The sequence below is a fragment of the Salvelinus fontinalis genome, chromosome 4 (assembly GCF_029448725.1).
Source record: "Salvelinus fontinalis isolate EN_2023a chromosome 4, ASM2944872v1, whole genome shotgun sequence".
NCBI classification, from domain to species: Eukaryota; Metazoa; Chordata; class Actinopteri; order Salmoniformes; family Salmonidae; genus Salvelinus; species Salvelinus fontinalis.
In genome coordinates this window covers 57,042,281-57,064,044 of record NC_074668.1, presented here as the reverse complement: position 1 = coordinate 57,064,044, position 21,764 = coordinate 57,042,281, and the positions used below count along the sequence as shown (strand labels likewise).

General features: G+C 43.5%; 2 protein-coding genes across 2 annotated transcripts in view; both read left to right on the top strand.

Annotated features, from left to right (window-relative positions):
* The window catches only part of LOC129852896 (cyclic nucleotide-gated cation channel beta-1-like), a 39,726-nt gene extending 33,885 nt beyond the window's left edge, over nt 1–5,841 (top strand). Inside the window, exon 12 of the mRNA XM_055918504.1 lies at nt 5,688–5,841. Coding sequence (XP_055774479.1) covers nt 5,688–5,841 — 154 coding nt within the window. The remainder of the gene's footprint in view (nt 1–5,687) is intronic.
* The window catches only part of LOC129854038 (kinesin-like protein KIFC3), a 65,722-nt gene that overhangs the window by 7,745 nt on the left and 36,213 nt on the right, over nt 1–21,764 (top strand). The gene's annotated exons all lie outside the window — the stretch shown is intronic.

Below are 21,764 nucleotides of genomic sequence, written 5' to 3'. Positions count from 1 at the left end.
GGTTCTAGCTAGGTACCAAGCTAAAGCTAGCTACCCCAGAAGTTGCGGTCATACAAATTATGCTTTATTACCAACGTGGTATTGTAAACACATCGTTCACATCGTGTTTGCAGACTTTTTTGTATAGCTTTGACAGTGCTACTGTATCTTTTTTGACACGCAAAGACCCAAGCGGCGTTCCATAGTATGTATGTCGTGAAGCTAATAGCAGTGACGCTATTACTGTGTAATTCTGGTAGGGCAACATCGGAAAAATAGCGCACTTGGTAGTGTTAACTGGTGCTCAACCAGTCAGCGAACGCCAACATCACCCACGACAGAGAACGGTTGATTGTCAAGGGTAATGAATTCCATTATCTTGGTTTTAATGGATTTTGCCTTTGAGTTGTCTCGCTGAAATTTTGTTACTCTTTCAAATGACTGCTTGACTTGTTGACTGCTCAATCCATACAGCAGACATTGTGGGTTAGTTTAGAAATGCTGTGTTGCACGTATAGCGCAAAATTTTACGTGGCATCATTACATCATGTATCTTTGTTATATAGGTATGCACATCAGCTTTGACATCGGTTTTGCACATCGGGCGTTAAACTAAACATCGGCCGATTCCGATATGTTCACCGACTATATCGTGCGTCACTAATGTAAAGTGTTGATCCCATGTATCATGAGCTGAAATAAAAGAACCCAGAAATGTGTTTACATCCCTGTTAGTGAGCATTTCTCCTTTGCCAAGATAATCCACCCACCTGACAGGTTTGGCATATCAATAAGCCAATTAAAAATCATGATCATTAGTCATTACACATGTGCACCTTGTGCTGGGAACAATAAAAGGAAACTCTAAAATGTGCAGTTTTGTCACACAACACAATGCCACAGATGTTGAGGGAGCGTGCGGTTGTGCATGCTGGGCATACTGCAGGAATGTCCACCAGAGATGTTGCCAGAATTTAATGTTCATTTCTCTACCATAAGCCACCTCCAATGTCATTTTAGAGAATTTAGCAGTACGTCCAACTGGCCTCACAACCGCAGACCACGTGTAACCATGCCAGCCCAGGACCTCCATCTGACTTCTTCACCTGCGGGATCATCTGAGACCAGCCACCCGGACAGCTGATGAAACAGAGTAGTATTTCTCTCTGTAATTAAGCCTGTTTGTGGGGGGAAACTAATTCTGATTGGCTGGCCCTGGCTCCCCAGTGGGTGGGCCTATGCCCTCCCAGGCCCACCCATGGCTGAGTCCCCGCCCAGTCCATATGAAATAGATTAGGGCCTAATAAATTTACTGATTTCCTTGCATGAACTGTAAGTCAGTGAAATTGTTGCGTTTTTATATTTTTGTTCAGTATATAATCCTTATCATTGGGAAGGGCTTAAATGTAACGTCTACAACTGTTGTATTTGGCGCTTTGATTTGATTTTCCTTGCCTAGCCTTGCCGCGAGGCATCACAAGCAGTAGGTTAGAGAGAGGCTGTGTTCTGAGGTCGAGGAGACGGGAGGTGTGTGTGTGTCGTGGCTGGGAGTTGCCAGGGACCTCCCGATATGTATTGTGATTCTCACAATTCTATATGTATTGCGATTGTATTCATTTTTTGAGATTTGATGTTCCAAACATATTACGCACTAGACGAGAGAGCATAAGAATTTAGTTTTGATCAGTCATGGAAATAAAAGTGAAAAAAACATGCTGGCTCACTATTTAAAAAGTTGGAGAACAAGCTGCAGCATGAAACATACTGTAGTTCTGGAGCAGGTACGCTTTTGACTAGATGGGATTTTGTAGCAGGTTAGCAGAACTTACATAGCAGGTTAGGATAATTAACGTAGCAGGTTAGGAAAATTAAGATTAGGAAAAGGGTTAGCCTCGTAATGTAACTGGCTTCCTTAAAATGGGAAGCCTGGCGAAGTCCATGATAGAAAGATAGCTAAATAGGGGTGGGGACCCAGTGTAAATCAGTGACGCCTCGCAACCCGTCAATAAAATGCCTTTCTTGGGTGGAGCTCCAATAGTACTAACTAGATTAGTGTTGTAAGCGCAACAGTGCATGTAGATGGCCAGGAAATCGCAGCTTAAAACCCCATCAAAAGATGTTGATGTGTTAATTTTGTGTATAGAGCACACTTCTGGCAATACAAAATTCTCCAGACCTCCAAGGGAGGCGTGACAACGACATGATTTTGGAGGAATGGCAACGCGCAGAATAGGTTTAGCCAGAATTCCCCAAAATTCAATTTTACGGTTAATTTGACAAAAGTTATATCCCTTCTAGCTATGCCCCGCAGGTACATCCAACCTAGCATTTTTTACAAATCGATACTTGGAGTCAAAGTATCGCTATAATATCGACCAAAATAATATTGCGATATGAAACTATATACAGTTGAAGTCGGAAGTTTACATACACCTTAGACAAATGCATTTAAACTCAGTTTTCACAATTCCTGACATTTAATCCTAGTAAAAATTCCCTGTTTTAGTTCAGTTAGGATCACCACTTTATTTAAGAATGTGAAATGTCAGAATAATAGTAGAGAGAATGATTTATTTCAGCTTTTATTTCTTTCATCACATTCCTAGTGGGTCAGAAGTTTACATACACTCAATAAGTATTTGGTAGCATTGCCTTCAAATTGTTTAACTTGGATCAAACGTTTTGGGTAGCCTTCCACAAGCTTCCCACAATAAGTTGGGTGAATTTTGGCCCATTCCTCCTGACAGAGCTGGTGTAACTGAGTCAGGTTTGGAAGCCTCCTTGCTCACACAAGCTTTTTCATTCCTGCCCACACATTTTATATGGGATTGAGGTCAGGGCTTTGTGATGGCCACTCCAATACCTTGACTTAGTTGTCCTTAAGCCATTTTGCCACAACTTTGGAAGTATGCTTGGGGTCATTGTCCATTTGGAAGACCCAATTGGCGACCAAGCTTTAACTTCCTGACTGATGTCTTGAGATGTTGCTACAATATATCCACATCATTTTCCTACCTCATGATGCCATCTATTTTGTGAAGTACACCATTCCCTCCTACAGCAAAGCACCCCCACAACATGATGTTGCCACCCCCGTGCTTCACTGTTGGGATGGTGTTCTTAGGCTTGCAAGCCTCCCCCTTTTTCCTCCAAACATAACAATGGTCATTATGGCCAAACAGTTCTATTTTTGTTCCATCAGATCAGAGGACATTTCTCCAAAAAGTACGATCTTTGTCTCCATGTGCAGTTGCAAACCGTAGTCTGGCTTTTTATGGCGGTTTTGGAGCAGTGGCTTCTTCCTTGCTGAGCGGCCTTTCAGGTTATGTCAATATAGGACTCGTTTTACTGTGGATATAGATACTATTGTACCGGTTTCCTCCAGCATCTTCACAAGGTCCTTTGCTGTTGTTCTAGGATTGATTTGCGCTTTTCGCACCAAAGTACGTTCATCTCTAGGAGACAGAACGCTTCTCCTTCCTGAGCGGTATGATGGCTGCGTTGTCCCATGGTGTTTATACTTGCATACTATTGTTTGTACAGATGAACGTGGTACCTTCAGGCGTTTAGAAATTGCTCCCAATGATGAACCAGACTTATGGAGGTCTACAGTTTTTTTTCTGGGGTCTTTGCTGAATTCTTTTGATTTCCCCATGATGTCAAGCAAAGAAGCACTGAGTTTGAAGGTAGGCGTTGAAATACATCCACAGGTACGCCTCCAATAGGCTAATTGACATCATTTGAGTCAATCAGAAGCTTCTAAAGCCATGACATCATTTTCTGGAATTTTCCAAGCAGTTTAAAGGCACAGTGAACTTGTAAATTTCTGACCCACTGGAATTGTGAAACAGTGAATTATAAGTGAAATAATCTGTCTGTAAACAATTGTTGGACAAATTATTTGTCTTTCACAAATTAGGTGTCCTAACCTACTTGCCAAAACTATAGTTTATTGACAAGACATTTGTGGAGTGGTTGATAAACCAGTTTTAATGACTCCAACCTAAGTGCATGTAAACTTCCGACTTCAACTGTATGTATTGCAATTTGATAGTGTGATTTATTTATTTATTTTTGCGATTTGCTGTTCCAGACATATTGAGCAGTAAATAGTGCACTCGGAAAGTATTCAAAGCCCTTGAGTTTTTCCCCATTTTGTTAGCTTTATTCTAAAATTGATTTAAAGATTTTTTTCCACATCAATCTGCACACTACTCTGTGTGTACCATATATATTGTGTGTTTAGAAATTTTTGAAAATCTATTCAAATTAAACTGAAATGTCACATTTACAAAAAGAATTGTGGCTTCTTGGGGATGATGCTACAAGCTTGGCACACCTGTGTTTGGGGAGTTTCTCCCATTGTTCTCTGCAGATCCTCTCAAGCTCTGGTTGGATGGGGAATGTCGCTGCACAGCTATTTGCAGGTCTCTCCAGAGATGTTAGATCGGGTTCAAGTCTGGGTTGTGGCTGGGCCACACCAGGAAATTCAAAGACTTGTCCCGAAACCACTCCTACATTGTCTTGGCCGTGTGCTTAGGGTCGTTGTCCTGTTGGAAGGTGAACCTTCGCCCCAGTCTGAGGTCCTGAGTGCTCTGGAGGTTTTCATCAAGGATCTCTGTACTTTGCTCCGTTCATCTTTGCCTTGATCCTGACTAGTCTCCCTGTCACTGAAAAACATCCCCACAGTATGATGCTGCCACCACCATTCTTCACAGTAGGGATGGTGCCAGGTTTCGTTTGGCATTCAGGCCAAAGAGTTCAATCTTGTTTTCAGACTAGAGAATCTTGTTTTTCATGGTCTGAGAGTCCTTTAGATGCCGTTTGGCAAACTCCACACGGACTGTCATGTTGCTTTTACTGAGGAGTGGCTTCCATCTGGCCAGTCTACCATAAAGGCCTGATTGGTGGAGTGCTGCAGAGATGGTTGTTCTTCTGGAAGGTTCTCCCATCTCCACAGAGGAACTTTGGAGGTCTGTCAGAGTGACCATTGGGTTCTTGGTCACCTCCCTGACCAAGGCCATTCTCCCCCGTTTGCTCAGTTTGGCCTGGGCGGCCAGCTCTAGGAAGAGTCTTGGGGGTTCCAAACTTCTTCCATTTAAGAATGATGGAGGCCACTGTGTTCTTGGGGACTTTCAATGCTGCAGACAATTTTTGGTTATGTTCCCCAAATCTGTGCCTCGGCACAATCCTGTCTCGGAGCTCTACGGACAATTCCTTCGACCTCATGTCTTGGTTTTTGCTCTGACTTGCACTGTCAACTGTGGGACCTTTATATAGACGGGTGTGTGCCTTTCCAAATCATGACCAATCAATTGAATTTACCACAGGTGGACTCCAGTCAAGTTGTAGAAACATCTGAAGGATTATCAATGGAAACAGGATGCACCTGAGCTCAATTGAGTATCATAGCAAAGGGTCTGAATACTTATGTATACAAGGTATTTCTGTTTTTATTTTTAATACATTTGCAAAAATGTCTAAACATGTTTTTGCTTTGTCATTATGGGTTATTGTGTGTAAATTGATGAGAAAATATAAATACTGTGCTGTGTAGCATCATGATGATACTGTGTGGGTGGAATTGGAGGCGTGTAACAATCGCAATTTATGGTTGAGATGAAGAGAGAAAGGAAGAGAGAAAGGAAGAGGGATGATGTTCCTGACCACAATTGTATCCTATTTGTTGCTCTCTCTCCCTCTGTTAGTCTGTTCCTCAAGGTCAGTAAAAGCGAGGGAACTGATGTGGAGAGTCGGGGCTCAGCAGCAGGGAGGAAGAGGAGTTTAGAGATGATAGGGGGGATAGAAATGGAGCGAGGGAACATGGAGAGGAAGCAGAGGGAAAGCACAGCCGAGAGGTAGCCTACATTTCCATGGAGTGCATCTGCCCCAAGTCCCACCATTCACTCTTGTACCACAGTCTGGGTCTAAAGTTTACAGTTGCAGGGGTTTAGGAGTTGTTATTAAAAGTGGTAGCAGTCTATTTTTTTTCTTTCTTCAGATCTGGTGTTTAACACAATCCAATTTACTCAATTGTTGCCAAAGTAGGCTACCATTTCTACATTTAGTCAGACCTAGTCTGTACTAAATCTAATTGAGGTTATCTACATTTTTTAAATAGTCTCTGAATAGTTACTACAGAAGTAAGAATCGTTGTCAATCAAATAGCCTACTTTGTGGGTTTTCAAATACATTCTGAATATTGTCCATTGGTCACATTTTCGATAAATGTTTTATTATTTATATGTAAATAATATTTAGAAGTTTAATATGTTATACTTGGTACATTGAATATTTTAGGCAACTGTACTACAATTTAAATACTCTAGGGTTTTTTGTTAATTGTTTTTGATAGTGAGTGTCTTTACACAATGGAAGAGTGAGTTTTTTTCTTATTGAGATGAATTTGGTGTCATATTAAAGAAGAGCTTGTGCTCTTAATAAGTTGTAATTATTTGTTCTTCGTTTTTGAGCTATCTCTGTTTTGAAATGTGTAAGAAAAGGAGCTTTATCTTGAAAATTCTCAGGTCGACATTCCAGTAGTTAGCATGCCAATTGCACACTCCCTCAACTTGAGACATCTGTGTTGTGTGACAAAACTGCACATTTTAGACTGGCCTTTTGTCCTCAGCACAAGGTGCACCTGTGTAATGATCACACTCTTTAATCAGCTTCTTGATATGCCACACTTGTCAGAAGGATTGATTGTTTTGGCAAAGGAGAAAGGCTCACTAACATGGATGTAAACGAATTTGTGCACAACATTTTAGAGAAATAAGCTTTTTTTCTGTATGAAATATTTCTGGGATCTTTTATTTCACTTCATAAAACATTGAGATGGTTTGGGATGAGATGGACCGCAGAGTGAAGGAAAAGCAGCCAACAAGTGCTCAGTATATGTGGGAACTCCTTCAAGACTGTTGGAAAAGCATTCCAGGTGAAGCTGGTTGAGAGAATGCCAAGAGTGTGCAAAGCTGTCAAAGGCAAATGGTGGCAAATGATTCCATGTGTTATTTATTTAGTGTTGATGTCTTCACAATTATTATACAATGTAGAAAATGGTCGAAATAAAGAAAAACCCTTGAATGATTAGGTGTGTCCAAACTTGACTGGTACTGTATGTACACTACCGTTCAAAAGTTTGGGGTCACTTAGAAATGTCCTTGTTTTTGAAAGAAAAGCACATTTATTTGTCCATTTAAAATAAGATCAAATTGCTCAGAAATACAGTGTAGACATTATTAATGTTGTAAATGACTTGTAGCTGGAAACTGCTTTTTTTTTAAAGATTTAATGGATATCTACATAGGCGTACAGATGCCCATTATCAGCAACCATCACTCCTGTGTTCCAATGGCACATTGTTAGCTAATCCAAGTTGATCATTTTAAAAGGCTAATTGATCACTAGAAACCCCTTTTGCAATTATGTTGGCACAGCTGAAAACTGTTGTCCTGATTAAAGAAGCAATAAAACTGTCTGCCTTTAGACTAGTTGAGTAGCTGGGGCATCAGCATTTGTAGGTTTGAATACAGGCTCAAAATGGCCAGAAATAAAGACCATTCTTCTGAAACTCGTCTATTCTTGTTCTGAGAAATTAAGGCTGTTCCATGCGAGAAATTCCCAAGAAACTGAAGATATCATTTCACAGAACAGCGCAAACTGGCCCTAACCAGAATAGAAAGAGTGGGAGGCCCCGGTGCACAACTGATCAAGCGGGCAAGTGCATTAGAGTGTCTAGTTTGAGAAACAGAAGCCTCACAAGTCCTCAACTGGCAGCTTCATTAAATAGTACCCGCAAAACACCAGTCTCAATGTCAACAGTAAAGAGGCGACTCCGGGATGCTGGCCTTCTAGGCAGAGTTCCTGTGTCCAGTGTCTGTGTACTTTTGCACGTCTTTCTTTTTTATTGGCCAGTCTGAGATAAGGCTTTTTCTTTGCAACTCTGCCTAGAAGGCCAGCATCCCGGAGTCACCGCTTCACTGTTGATGTTGAGACTGGGGAAAGAGCCTCGGATCCACAAAGTCCCTTCCACCAGGTGGCTGATGAGATATTTTGGCAAAACTGCCATATTGCATCTCCATCCCAAAGCCCTTGCTTGGAAGTGTACTTCGCCAGACTGCCAAAAACCTTGCCCTCATCCAGGCCAAGGGAGCGAGACACGGTAGTGATGATACCATAAGCCTGGTTGGTCTCTGCACCAGATGCAGAGACCAAGCATACTTGGCCAGCATACTTGGGGTCCAACGTACGCTGCGGCCAGTATGAACTTCAGGCAGAAGTCTTTACGCTTTTAGATGTATTTCAGAACTGTAGTTTCCTCTGCTTGGAGGAACAGTGAAGTGGGCAGGGCAGTACAGATTTATTCTCTTACATCTGCAAGCAGAGTCTGATTATCAGACAGGATGGCATTGTCTCCCTCAATCCGTTCAATGGCTACTGCTATAGGTTTCAGGACTTTCAGGCTGCCTACCACTCTCTCCCAAAATACATCATCCAGGAGGATCCTCTTGATGGGGCTGTCCATATAGGCAGACTGTGATATGGCCATTTCTTGGAGAGACTCCTCCCCTCCAGGAGACTGTCAAACATGATGACAACACCACCCCAACGGGTGTTGCTGGGCAGCTTCAATGTGATACTCTTATTCTTCTCACTTTGCTTAGTGAGGTAGATTGCTGCTATAACTTGATGACCCCTCACATACCTAGCCATTTCCTTGGCTCTCTTGTAGAGTGTATCCATTGTTTTCAGTGCCATGATGTCCTCGAGGAGCAGATTCAATGCATTAACAGCACAGCCAATGGGTGTGACCAAGCAGCCTTCATGTTCACAGCATTGTCTGTCACAAGTGCAAATACCTTCTGTGGTCCAAGGTCATTGACTGCCTTCAGCTCATCTGCAATGTAGAGACCGGTGTGTCTGTGCTCTTGTAGAACACTGGTTGAGGGGTGGAGATGATGTAGTTAATTATTCCTTGCCCACGAGCATTTGATCACCCATCAGAGGCGATTGCAATACAGTCTGCTTTCTCTATGATTTGCTTGACCTTCACTTGAACTATGTTGAACTCTGCGTCCAGCAAATTTAGTAGATAAATCATGTCTGGTTGGAGGGGTGTATGCTGGGCGAAGAACATTCAGAAATCTCTTCCAATACTTATTGCCTATGAGCATCAGAGTTGAACCAGTTGCATACACAGCTCGAGCAAGACATTCATCAGCATTTCGTTGACTACGTTCCTCCGTTGAGTCAAAAAAAACTTCTGATTCCAGAAGGACCATGATCTGTTGCTATTGATAAGGTGTCTGATTCATAATTTTCACCTCAAATTGAAGTAGAGGGAGCCCTGGTGATTTGATGGTGTCTTAACCTTTGCAGCCCTATTTACATGGTTCCAAAATGTGATTGTAATCTAACAGCACCTCTTTGGTAGACATAATCCGCATGCAGCGCTTGCTTCTTACCTTCTTTCTCTTGATCTCCAGTATTTTCCACAACTAGTCAAATTTATTCCACGCATCTGACTTCCCCATTACCTCCTGAGCAACCAGTAAACTTTTGTCTGTCAATGTGTTATGATTTTTCGGAATTTGTTATAACCTATTTATTGATGTGATTATGATAGGCTATAGGTCAGGCCCTATTGGTCACGTGCATTTGATGCATACATTTCACGTAAAGAGAGCAATTGTTGAGGGAATAGGGAATGTTTTTCCTAAACAAATGAGGGATTTCGGTAACAGAACTTTTCAGTCCGAAATGGCTGTAATTATGTTGCAGCTTCAGCAGCACTGACAGCTCGATAAACACTGTTGATGTTCTGTGGTGGCTGCAGCAGCAGGGAGGAGAGGGAGACAACGGGTGCTAGTCACACAGTCACTACCGGTGTGACTAGCACCCCGGGTCAGAGGTATTTGGTTTTTAGCAGGTCTGTGTTTGCATATCTGAAGCAGCGCCCCACCAGCCCAAGGTCCCTCTCTCAGCACTAAGCCATGTCCGTGTGTGTGTCAGTCAGAAATATATAGTTTGTGAGTATCTCGTGAGTCTGACTGTTACCATGGTAGATGCACAGAAGAGTTGACAAACCTTGGAGATTATATATTCCCTGTTTCGTGTGCCACTCAGTGCTGCTTTGCAGTTGTTGTTCACATAGAGTCCCCTCTGGCCATGAGCTCATGGTGTAGACCTACAGTATATGCAGTTAAGTCTGGCCTGTATGCGTTAATCACCAGTTTGTTTGAGTGGGAATTGTCTTGGCATGTGAACAGCCATGAGAGGAAGGAACATGTGTGTCACATATGTCGAAAAAGGCTGCAAGGGCAAGTCGGTTTTCCACACGCCTGTTTGTCTGTAAGGTCGAACCATGTGCTGTAACGGGTTGAGAGTGAAACATGTTAAGGGCCAACCAGGGTGGGAGCACAAAGACCGGAAGAGGGGGAGGAGGCAGAACCTCAGGGATTTTGGCACTCTTCTTTCCTCCCTCTGTCACTCTCCCTAGCCCTTTTTCCCCCTTCACTGTTTCTCAACAGCCTCCCTCTGTCCCTTTTCTCTCTCTCCACCCTCTGGCTGTCTGGCTGCCTCTCCACCCATCGTCTTCCTCTCAAACCTCATCCTTAGTGGAGTGACGTCAGTGGTGTGTTGGCCACACTGTGGCAGGGATGGTCCACCCTCTAACCTGTTATTAAGCGTGTGTGTGCCTGTCCCTCCCTGCTGTGTCACTGTAATTTAGCTCTGAAATAGCCCAGTTGAGAAAGATGAAAAGGGCGTGTGTAGTGCATTGTGGGCTAGTCCAAGAGTTAAGATAGTGTGCAGTCGGCAGAAAGCCTCATTCTGCTTGTTTCTCTTTTTCTCTTTCTTTCTCTCCTTTCTTTCTTTCACATCGTTCTTTCTTTCACATCTTTCTTTCTTTCACATCGTTCTTTCTTCCTCCCTGACTCCCCCTCCTCCCCTCTTTGACTCAGACTAGGGATGGATGGGTGTTTGAAATAATGTCACTATTCGAATAGTATCATGAAATGTTTTTGGATATCCAGTTTATTTAAAACAAAATGTGCGCAGTTTTTAACCTGAGCACTGCTGCGCGAGGGAGAGACCCTGCGCTCTATTGCTGGAGCAAGGGGTGGGGTTGGTGTGTGGTAAGAGAGGCAACTGTGGGAAGAGAGGGGAAGAGAGCCAACTCCGCTACAGCCAAGACTACCTAACTTGTAGCAGCCACAATGTTATATATCATCCCATATAACAGTGCCTGTCTTGACTGGAGTAGCCTAGAGAAACTAGCTAACTACCTAGGCTAATTGCAGGCTACATGCTGCTGCTCCCCAACCCCATTCAGGGATTGTTAAAGAACATCCTACCTGTTGGTTGCTCGTTGTAGCCTTTTCTTTCTCATTTAACTCCGTTAACTTGTAAATCCATCTTGCATTGCATTAGTGAACTCTCACTTCTTGTTACACATTGAGCCTTTGACGGTGATGCTGCTTTGATTGGCTGACAAAAACAAGCTACAGAAAGAAGGCTACCGATCATCATCATAAAAACTACATTCAAAAGTTTGTTTTATTAAATTACGTATTTGTAATGACATGGCATATCCTTGTAAGTAACAATGTCACATGGATATTTTTATTGTATTTAGAAAAAGCCTTTTCATTGTTAAAATAGACATTATTTATTTTTTTAATAAATACTCACAAGTAATCAAATACAAACGTCCGTTCAGATATTTGAATATGCCCATCCCTAATTCAGACGGCCTCTAATACCATATTTGGGTGTGGGGTGACCGAGTTAAAGCCCTTACCTAAAGCCATAAAGTGAAGTGTGGCACATTTCTCCTGTAAGCTGCTTAAACGCCCACACCAGTAGAAATCCACTTTTTCAAGCTGAAAGATGATGGCCAGAGCTTACCCATGTTACACAATGATTTTAAGTCAAAAAGTCATCGTTTTAGTCAAAGTATGATACATTTGTGCTTGAAGTGACATTTGTGTGAATGATATTTGTCCGTCTAACTTTCTCACTCACCATTATTCACGATTCATTCAGGACTACCGTAATCATGGTAGCATCCACATTTACAAACTGTTTAGAAACATATTCTATTCTTATTTACAATAATAGTGACTCCAAAATGGCACTACATTATTTACTATTCATTTCTATTAGGCACAAAATAGTCTGAAACACAAGCAGCAAATGCATTCAACAAGTAATTTGTCATATGTCATTTGCGGCATGTATGATCATGAGCAAAGTCATTGGAGCCTATCATTTCACTTCACCTGTGAGAACCTTGAGCTCGGGCTGACTTGACTTTGCTGTACTGCAGCCAAAGCCTGCCAGCAGCTTACCTACCATAGGTTGCACCATGTCCATTACAATGTAGATAAACTCATATCAGCCATCTTTCAATAGTTATCCATATTACCGGAACTTCATCTTATTCTTTTTGTAACCATTTTTTATGGCGGATTTGTGGCCGCAATTTATGGAAGATGCCAAAACTTTGGAGATAACAATAGATGTCGAAGTCAAAGATAGGCCAATCATTTCCAACTGTGGCTAAGTTTTCCCTAAATCAATGCTTATGACAAATTCAGTTCCAGAAACAACCAAAGAGCCAGCTGGCAAATATTTTGAAATATATTTTGAATACGTGCATTTCTTCTCTGTCAGGAAATGATGTCAAAATAGTGGCGCTAACTTCCTCTGTAGGGGTCCTTTAATCCAGGGGGTCTAAGCTACTTAGTGAGACCAACTCACACACCTGAGATCTCTTGCACGCGCGCGCACACACACACACACACAGGTTTGCACATTCTCACACTTTAGCACATTCTCTCTTTCACCGTCTCTCTTTCACACAAATTCTCACTTACTTCTAGGCCAAGCGAAATGTTTGTTGACTTCCTGGTTGACTCTGTGTAACACCACACTATGTGTCCCACTGTAGTTGTTTTGACTTGTCTCTGTAATGTAGGCTGAGATTATGGTTCTTTAATTTTATTTTATTTAACTAGGCAAGTCAGTTAAGAACAAATTCTTATTTACAATGACGGCCTAGGAACAGTGGGTTAACTGCCTTGTTCAGGGGCAGAACGACAGATTTTTACCTTGTCAGCTCGGGGATTCGATCTAGCAACCTTTAGGTTACTGGCACAACACTCTAACCACTAGGCTTCCTGCCGCCCAAACCACTGGAACCACTATAACACGGAATCCAAACTGGCTGCGCGCGTGCGCCATCATGCGCTATCGTGCATAAATGTATTTTGCCCCCCCCACACCAAACACAATCACGACATGCAGGTTAAAATATCAAAACAAACTCTGAACCAATGACATTAATTTGGGGACAGGTCGAAAAGCATTAAACATGTATGGCAATTTAGCTTGTTAGCTTGCACCTGCTAGCTAACGTTAATTTGTCCTATTTAGCTAGCTTGCTGTTGCTAGCTAATTTGTCCTTGGATATAAACATTGAGTTGTTATTTTACCTGAAATGCACAAGGACCTCTACTCCGACAATTAATCCACACATAAAACGGCCAATCGAATCGTTTCTAGTCATCTATCCTCCTTCCAGGCCTTTTCATCGTTTAATTTATATGGTGATTGGCATCTAAACTTTCATTGTATTACCACGACTACCGGCAAAACAGTGCGTCTTCCATTCACCCATGTGGGTTTAACCAATGAGGAGATGGCACGTGGGTACCTGCTTCTATAAACTAATGAGGAGATGGGAGAGGCAGGATTTGCAGCGCGATCTGCGTCAGAAATAGGAATGAGTTCTATTTTAGCCCTTGGCGTCGCAGACCCTCGTTGGCGTGCGCGAGCAGTGTGGGTGCAATAATTGAATGACAAGGATTTCTAAATTTATTTTGCGACGTGTCCGGTCTGGTCAGCATGTAACACTGGAAACCACTAATACCAAACCACTAATACACTGGAATCAAATGTGATCACTCCACCCATGCCTTATCAGCTTTATGGTTTGATTCAAACTTATCAGCCACTTAATCTGCTATTGAACCTCAGACCTTGTTTACTAGTCTCTCTCTGTGGCCTTTCCTTACTCTGTTGGTTGTAAGGGTTTACTGTGTGTGGAGTAGAATGGTCTATTCTATACTGCCCGATGGTACAGGTCTTAAGTGGTGGTGAAATTCTTAACCAATCTGTTTTTGTTAATCAGGTCACTTCCTGTGGTTGTTCAGCTGGCCTGCCACGTGCTATGTATTGTCATGTGTTGCTGAAAGTGCCATTTTGAGTCCCACGAGAGTGCTGGTAATTTGGGCCAAAAGGGTGTGCGTAGATTGTTTTACCCAAATGGTCTGTTGGAACACATTTTGGCATAATATTTGGTCTAATTCCTATTTGGTTAGGGCGAATGGGTCGGTCTAGCAATCCAGAAGTTGTGAGGTCGCGTCAGGGACAACTAGCATTTTAGCTAACCCTTATTCTTAACTTAACCCAATTCGGCTAACCTGCTATGTAAATTGCTCCGACATCTGTCCTTTTAGTTCCCCTAACCACCAACATAAATTCTCCCCATAATCCTCCTTTTATGGTACAACAAGCAACCTTGTCTCAGAGAAAGAAGTATAATGTGACCTAACATAATATATCATACTAAATGGAGTGTAACGGATTTACAAACAGAATAATGATTACCTTGAGCCCACTTTGACTTGGTGGGTCACAAAACTGGTTTGGGTCACTGGGCTGAACATTTTGGGATTCATTCAGTCATAGCGTCTTATTCATTGTGTGTAGTAGCTCATCCTAGCCAGCCTCCTTTCTGGGGTCCCCTCCCCAAGTGTGTGTGTGTGCCCTGTCCCTTCCCGTCCCCTTCGTTAGGATCCTGAAAGTGACCACTCAAGCGGAGGACTTCGCCTCTGGCCCCATAGGACCAAGTTAGGCTAGAAAATCACTCCATGTTTACAGTATGTCACAGAACAGGAAACCAGAACTGTGAATGACCAGGACCGCTGGGCACAAAGTGACCTCGCTGACTGCCGTGGACCGCTCATCACGATCCAACCGCCGTGATCGACACTGTCAGTTCCCATTGTGGCCTGGTTCCATAGCTGCACGGTTGTCATGGCGTTACCGTGCAGGGTTGTCACGTACCAGGAAGACGGTCAGGCATACAGGACACCAACTAACGAGGTCGCCCCTCAGAGCCGAGAGATCAGCTTGAATTGATATGGCGGAACTCCTAACTGACGCAGGTGGGAAGCTTTTTTTTTTTTTTTTTATTACTCTTTCCACACTCCGCGTTGGTTTTGCTTTTTACATACATCCATATCAATAGTGTATTATGTGTTACATCACCAGCGCATGGCCGGCTCTGTCCCATTCCAGTGCTTATCCCGCAGCGACAGATGGACAGACACAGGAAGGGGAGGGTGAGAGCGAGAGTGGATGAAGATACTTACTCTCTCTCTCTTTCTGGAGAGTTGCAGAACAGCACATGATAGGACCGTGAACTCTGTGCATGAGTGGAGCGGGAGATGGCGAGCGACTGAACAAGTGAAGGGGTGTAGATATCGCCCCTCTCTCTGTCCAGGGACTTTTCAGGGAGGACTGGACAGTCCCCCGGCTGTCCGCAGCAGGAAGAGGGAAAGGGGAGAGGCATTACTTTGGACCTGTTAATAATTTAATGAGAATCTTTACACCATCCTGGACTGGACTAAATTAGCAGGGCAGAGGAGGATGAATCAACATCTGAGACATTCCTACACTGTTCGAAGTTTGCAACGGTTTAGGGTGTGTGTGCGTGTGTGTTTTGTAAAGGTTTTAGTGCGTGTGTGAAGGTTGAGTGAGTTACCTGCTTGGGTGTAGATTTAATATCTACTAGTTTCTGTGTATGGTTGATGGACGAGGTGTGTGTCTGTAGTTACCTGGAGGTACTTAGCCAGCCGTCTGCTCCTAGAGGTTTGGGTTACCTGAGCTCCACCGGCTTGGCAGCGGGACAGCAATCGCCTTTACTACAGGACAGAGTCCAAAACCTTATTGTTGTTCTGAGGAACTGTAAAAGTGGTGTGTTTGGTGTGTGTGTAGTTCTGTGGAAGTGTAGTCTCAGAGTGGGAGGGACTAGTAGAGGCACAGGGACAGAGGTGACACGGGTGAGATATAATAGCAGGTGTGTGTGACCGTGTGTATCTGAGGATCACACTCACCGCTCGTCCGTCTGCGTCTGCTGACCAGAGAACAGACTTGGGGATTATCGGACAGTTGATGAGCTTTAGGGCACTGCCATTGTCCAGGGGATCAACACACATACACACAGAGGAGAGAAAGTGAGACTCCCTACTGGAACCTCTCTCGCCCTCTGAAGAGCACCGGCGTTGTGTATTGTGGTGAATGCCCTAAAAGAGGAGAGTAGACTGGATATTTGTAGTCTTTTCGTCTTTGAACTTGGCTGCAGTACAGATTGCACAATTGCACAGTACAGACACTACAGTACAGGATAGAACTTTGGAACTGTCCAACTGATGACAACTATGCAAGGACTCGGACCACAGAAGATACGCTTGGAGCTCTGACTGCCATTCACACCTAGACCTCAACAATGGAACCCCTCCATAACAATTTATAAGCTATCATAACAACCTGTTGAACTTCAACAGTTCCTGTCCCATTCAAACAAGGGGGACTTTGTTTGGGGGAGAACGGAGCGAACCAACCTGCCAGTCTCCACGGACGGACGGGATCATGTACGTGCTGTGCACTCTGGTGGTACTGAGTATCCACAGCCTCTTTAAGAGCCGACACAAGGCCCTGGAGCCCGGTGACAAAGAGGCTAGAGAGGGGGCCACGCTGCCTGGGGACAAGGCCCCTCTACTAGGGGAGGGAGGCAGGTCAAGGGACCCTGGGCCTGGAGGTCTTGTAGGGGGTGTGGGGCCAAGGGAGAAGGAGAGAGGGATGACTGTAGCCCTCTCTCAGGATAAGAGGCAGAGGGCTCCTGCTGTAGACAGGAAGGCTGCAGGCTGCAATTTCACAGACAAACATAGAGGTGACGGGGAGCTGCGCTGCAACCAGGGCAGGCTGGGATGCGGAGAAGGCAGCCTGGAGAATATGCCGGACAGCAGAAAAAGATTGCAGGTGAGAGGAGGGGAAGATGGGGATAGAGGGGGTTTGAGAAAAGAGCAGAGAGGGAGGGCATGCTAAACAGAACGGGAGGGAGGGGAGAGCAGTGTACCCAGATGTGCAAACAGACACGGATAAGGCACCAATCTAATTAATGAAGTACCAATCATAAATATTGTGGTACAGAAGTCCAAGGTTTGGGGCCTCCCGAGTGGCGCAGCGGTCTAAGGCACTGCATCTTAGTGCTTGAGGGGTCACTACAGACCCGGGTCCGATCCAGGGCTGTGTCGCAGCCAGCCGCAACCGGGAGACCCATGGGACTGAGCACAATTGGCCCAGCGTTGTCCAGGTTAAGGGAGGGTTTGACCGGCTGGGATGCCCTTGTCCCATCGCTCTCTAGCGACTCCTGTGGCAGGCCGGGCGCATGCACGCTGACACGGTCGCCAGTTATACAGTGTTTCCTTCAACACATTGGTGTGGCTGGCTTCCGGATTAAGCGACCAGTGTGTCAAGAAGCAGCGAGGCTTGGCGGGGTCATATTTCAGAGGACGCATGGCTCTTGACCTTCGCCTCTCCCGAGTCCGTACGGGAGTTGCAGCACCAATTGGATATCATGAAATTGGCCAAAAATTAAAAAGAGTATGTTGAAATCCTTTTTAATGAGATGCAGCACCATGTTGGTTTAGTATTTAAGTAATTATGTGCTTGTGTGACCAAGTTGGAGAGAGAATCTAAGCGCTGCTCCAGCAGTCTTAACCTTTCTGGGCTATTGAAGGAATGTGCGTGGTTGTTTATGGGTGATTATGGACCTTGGCAGTTCACCATTGATTACCTTGAGGTTCACATTAGTGATGACCGTAGCCCATTCCTACCTCCCTACCGCTCACTTGGGTTTGTATAGCCAAAAAGATTTTCCTGTTCTCCATCTCTCTCCTTTTCCCTCCCTCGTTCTCTCTCTCCCTCTCCCTTATTCTTTAAAAGTGTTTTCCCCCTTCTGTTTTTCTTATTTTCCCCCCTCTCCCCCCAAGCCCAGTCAAATCCCCTCCTAACCTGCTGACTATATATCTATTGGTGGTATGAGAAATTAGTCATGGCAGAATGCGTGCTGATGCTAAAGTGGGCCGGAGTGTCCCTGCATTCCGGGGAAACGGATTCAGATCATCATTTATGTAACCATGTTGTTAATCTGAGGACAGCCTCACTATCTCTGCTCTGTGTGTTTGGGGTAAAGTGGGCTTTAATCCCTCACAATGCTGTGATTCTGGCTGTCGGCCCAATGACACATTTCAAATCACGGTAAAACAAAACAAAAATGGACGGTTTGACAGTATTTTATGTTTTTGAATAATACATTATATATTTTCTTTATGAATAGTGTGTGACCCTAGGGTGGCAACACATACATTCTAAGTGATTTTAAATTGGTCTTTCTCCATTCTGATTGTTTTATACTGTTCAATTCAACCCCAAAACATTTTTCTGCGTTTTCATCAATATCTGCATTTCCTGCACTCATTTGAAATCATTTCCACACTGCAAGTAGGTCTGCACGTTATGGGCAAACAATGATTTGACTTGCGATTTAGAGCAAAACACTTCGGTGAACTGTCGGAGAGAGGGCTGTCTCATTTCTAGCTCTTAGGAAACTTTGCAGGCAAGCATTTCGCTTACACCCGCAATAACATCTGCTAATCACGTATATGTGACCAATAAAATTTAATTTGATGTGCTGCATTGACCTTGCAGTGTCTCGTGGTCGAGGAACAACAAATGTGCTCCTTTAGTGACAGGGCAGGGTTAGGTCTGTGTGAAAAGCAGCATGTAGAGAGAGAGAGAGCGGACAGGGATGAAGAAGCAAAGTAAACTGTAAAAATGGACGTTACACACGGTGTATCACCTTAAACAAACCAAACATTCAAATACCTTATAGAAGGTAAAGTAAAAACATAAATACTGTGCATCAATACTGGTATATTGTAAAATACTGTATACTGCCCAGCCCTACCTTTACCTCACCCCACCCATTCTCTCTCAACCCTAACCCCATTCCTCCTGGTCATAGGGAGGGCCTTCTATCTGAATCACCCTCCTTTGACATTTGTCCCTGTAAATCCCTAAACAATGCTTTGGTTACACAACTAAGACTTTGAGGGAACGCTAAGGTATTTCTATTAAGTAGCATCAGAGGGAGCATGGTTACTGTGCAGGCATCTGATGTCCTCTACATGAAACATCTGCCACATGATTAATTAGTAAAGGACAAACTACACCAGGAACTTGATAGTGTTATGATAACGCTAGAATAATTCCCTGGAGATGTTGCGTTCGTGTTTTACCGTTGTGCTCTCGTGGCTCATGAAGCCGGGGTACCTGAGCCAGGGTGTAGTGTGTTTCATTTATAATTCCCTGAGGAACAGTGACTACCCTGAGAACACCTTCTGTGTGTGTCTGCTAGTTTCTCTGTATATGCAGTTGAAGTCAGAAGTTTACATACACCTTAGCCAAATACATTTCAACTCAGTTTTTCACAATTCCTGACATTTAATCCTAATAAAAATGCCCTTGTTTTAGGTCAGTTAGGATCACCACTTTATTTTAAGATTGTGAAATGTCAAAATAATAGTAGAGAATTATTTATTTCAGCTATTATTTCTTTCATCACATTCCCAGTGGTACATACACTCAATTAGTATTTGGTAGCATTGCCTTTAAGTTGTTTAACTTGGGTCAAATGTTTCGGGTAGCTTTCCACAAGTTTCCCACAATACGTTGGGTGAATTTTGGCCCATTCCTCCTGACAGAGGTGGTGTAACTGAGACAGGTTTGTAGTCCTCCTTGCTCGCACACACTTTTTCAGTTCTGCCCACAAATGTTCTATAGGATTGAGGTCAGGGCTTTGTGATGGCCACTACAATACCTTGACTTTATCCTTAAGCCATTTTGCCACAGCTTTAGAAGTATGCTTGGGGTCATTGTCCATTTGGAAGACCCATTTGCGACCAAGCTTTAACTTCCTGACTGATGTCTTGAGATGTTGCTTTAATATATCCACATAATTTTCCTGCCTCATGATGCAATCTATTTTTGTGCACCAGTCCCTCCTGCAGCAAAGCACCCCCACAACATGATGCTGCCACCCCCGTGCTTCACGGTTGGGATGGTGTTCTTCGGCTTGCAAGCCTCCCCCTTTTTCCTCCAAACATAACGATGGTCATTATGGCCAAACAGTTCTATTTTTTGTTTCATCAGAGCAGAGGACATTTCTCCAAAAAGTACGATCTTTGTCTCCATGTGCAGTTGCAATAGTACGCAAGTATAAACACCATGGGAGAAGCGTTCTGTCTCCTAGAGATGAACGTACTTTTGTGCGAAAAGTGCAAATCAATCCCAGAACAACAGCAAAGGACCTTGTGAAGATGCTGGAGGAAACCGGTGCAAAAGTATCTATATCCACAGTAAAAACAAGTCCTTGATCGACATAACCTGAAAGGCCAAAGGCAAGGAAGAAGCCACTGCTCCAAAACCACCATTAAAAAAAGCCAAACTACGGTTTGCAACTGCACATGGGGACAAAGATCGTACTTTTTGGAGAAATGTCCTCTGGTTTGATGAAACAAAAATAGAACTGTGGATATAGATACTTTTGCACCTGTTTCCTCCAGCATCTTCACAAGATCCTTTGCTGTTGTTCTGGGATTGGTTTACACTTTTCGCACCAAGGTACGTTCATCTCTAGGAGACAAAATGCTTATCCTTCCTGAGCGGTATGATGGCTGCGTGGTCCCATGGTGTTTACTTGCGTACTATTGTTTGTACAGATGATCGTGGTACCTTCAGGTGTTTGGAAATTGCTCCCAAGAATGAACCAGACTTGTGGAGGTCTACAAAAACAAATTCTGAGGACATTGCTAATTTCTTTTGATTTTCCCATGATGTCAAGTAAAGAGGCACTGAGTTTGAAGCTAGGCCTTGAAATACATCCACAGGTACACCTCCAATTGACTCTATTTATGTCAATTAGTCTGTCAGAAGCTTCTAAAGCCATGACGTAATTTTCTGGAATTTTCCAAGCTGTAAAGGCACAGTCAACTTAGTGTATGTAAACTTCTGACCCACTGGAATTGTGACACAGTGAATTATAAGTGAAATAATCTGTCTGTAAACAATTGTTGGAAAAATGAGTTGTCATGCTCAATGTAGATGTCCTAACAGACTTGCCAAAACTATAGTTTGTTAACAAGAAATTTGTGGAGTGGTTGAAAAATGAGCTTTAATGACTCCAACCTAAGTGTATGTAAACTTCCGACTTCAACTGTATACACACACACACACACACACACACACACACACCAGCCTTTTTCTCAGTTTCCCTCATTATGAGTAGTCACACAGACCTGGCCCAGAACTCCATTACCCTTGAGTGCTAATGAATTGTCAGTGAAGCAGCTTTCACACGGTGTGATTTACAGCACTACTTGTTTGGTTAAATATACATTTGAGCAGTGGCAGCCATAGGAGAGCATTTGTTCTTTGTGTGTGCATATTGCAGTGTACAATTATGTATACTGTATGGTTTAGGAACAAGTGTATGGCTTGTTACGAGAGCCATTTTCCTTTTTAAGTAATAAAGGATGTGTGGAGACAGTGTTTCATAAATTCATATTTGCACATACACAGCTCTCTGTTAC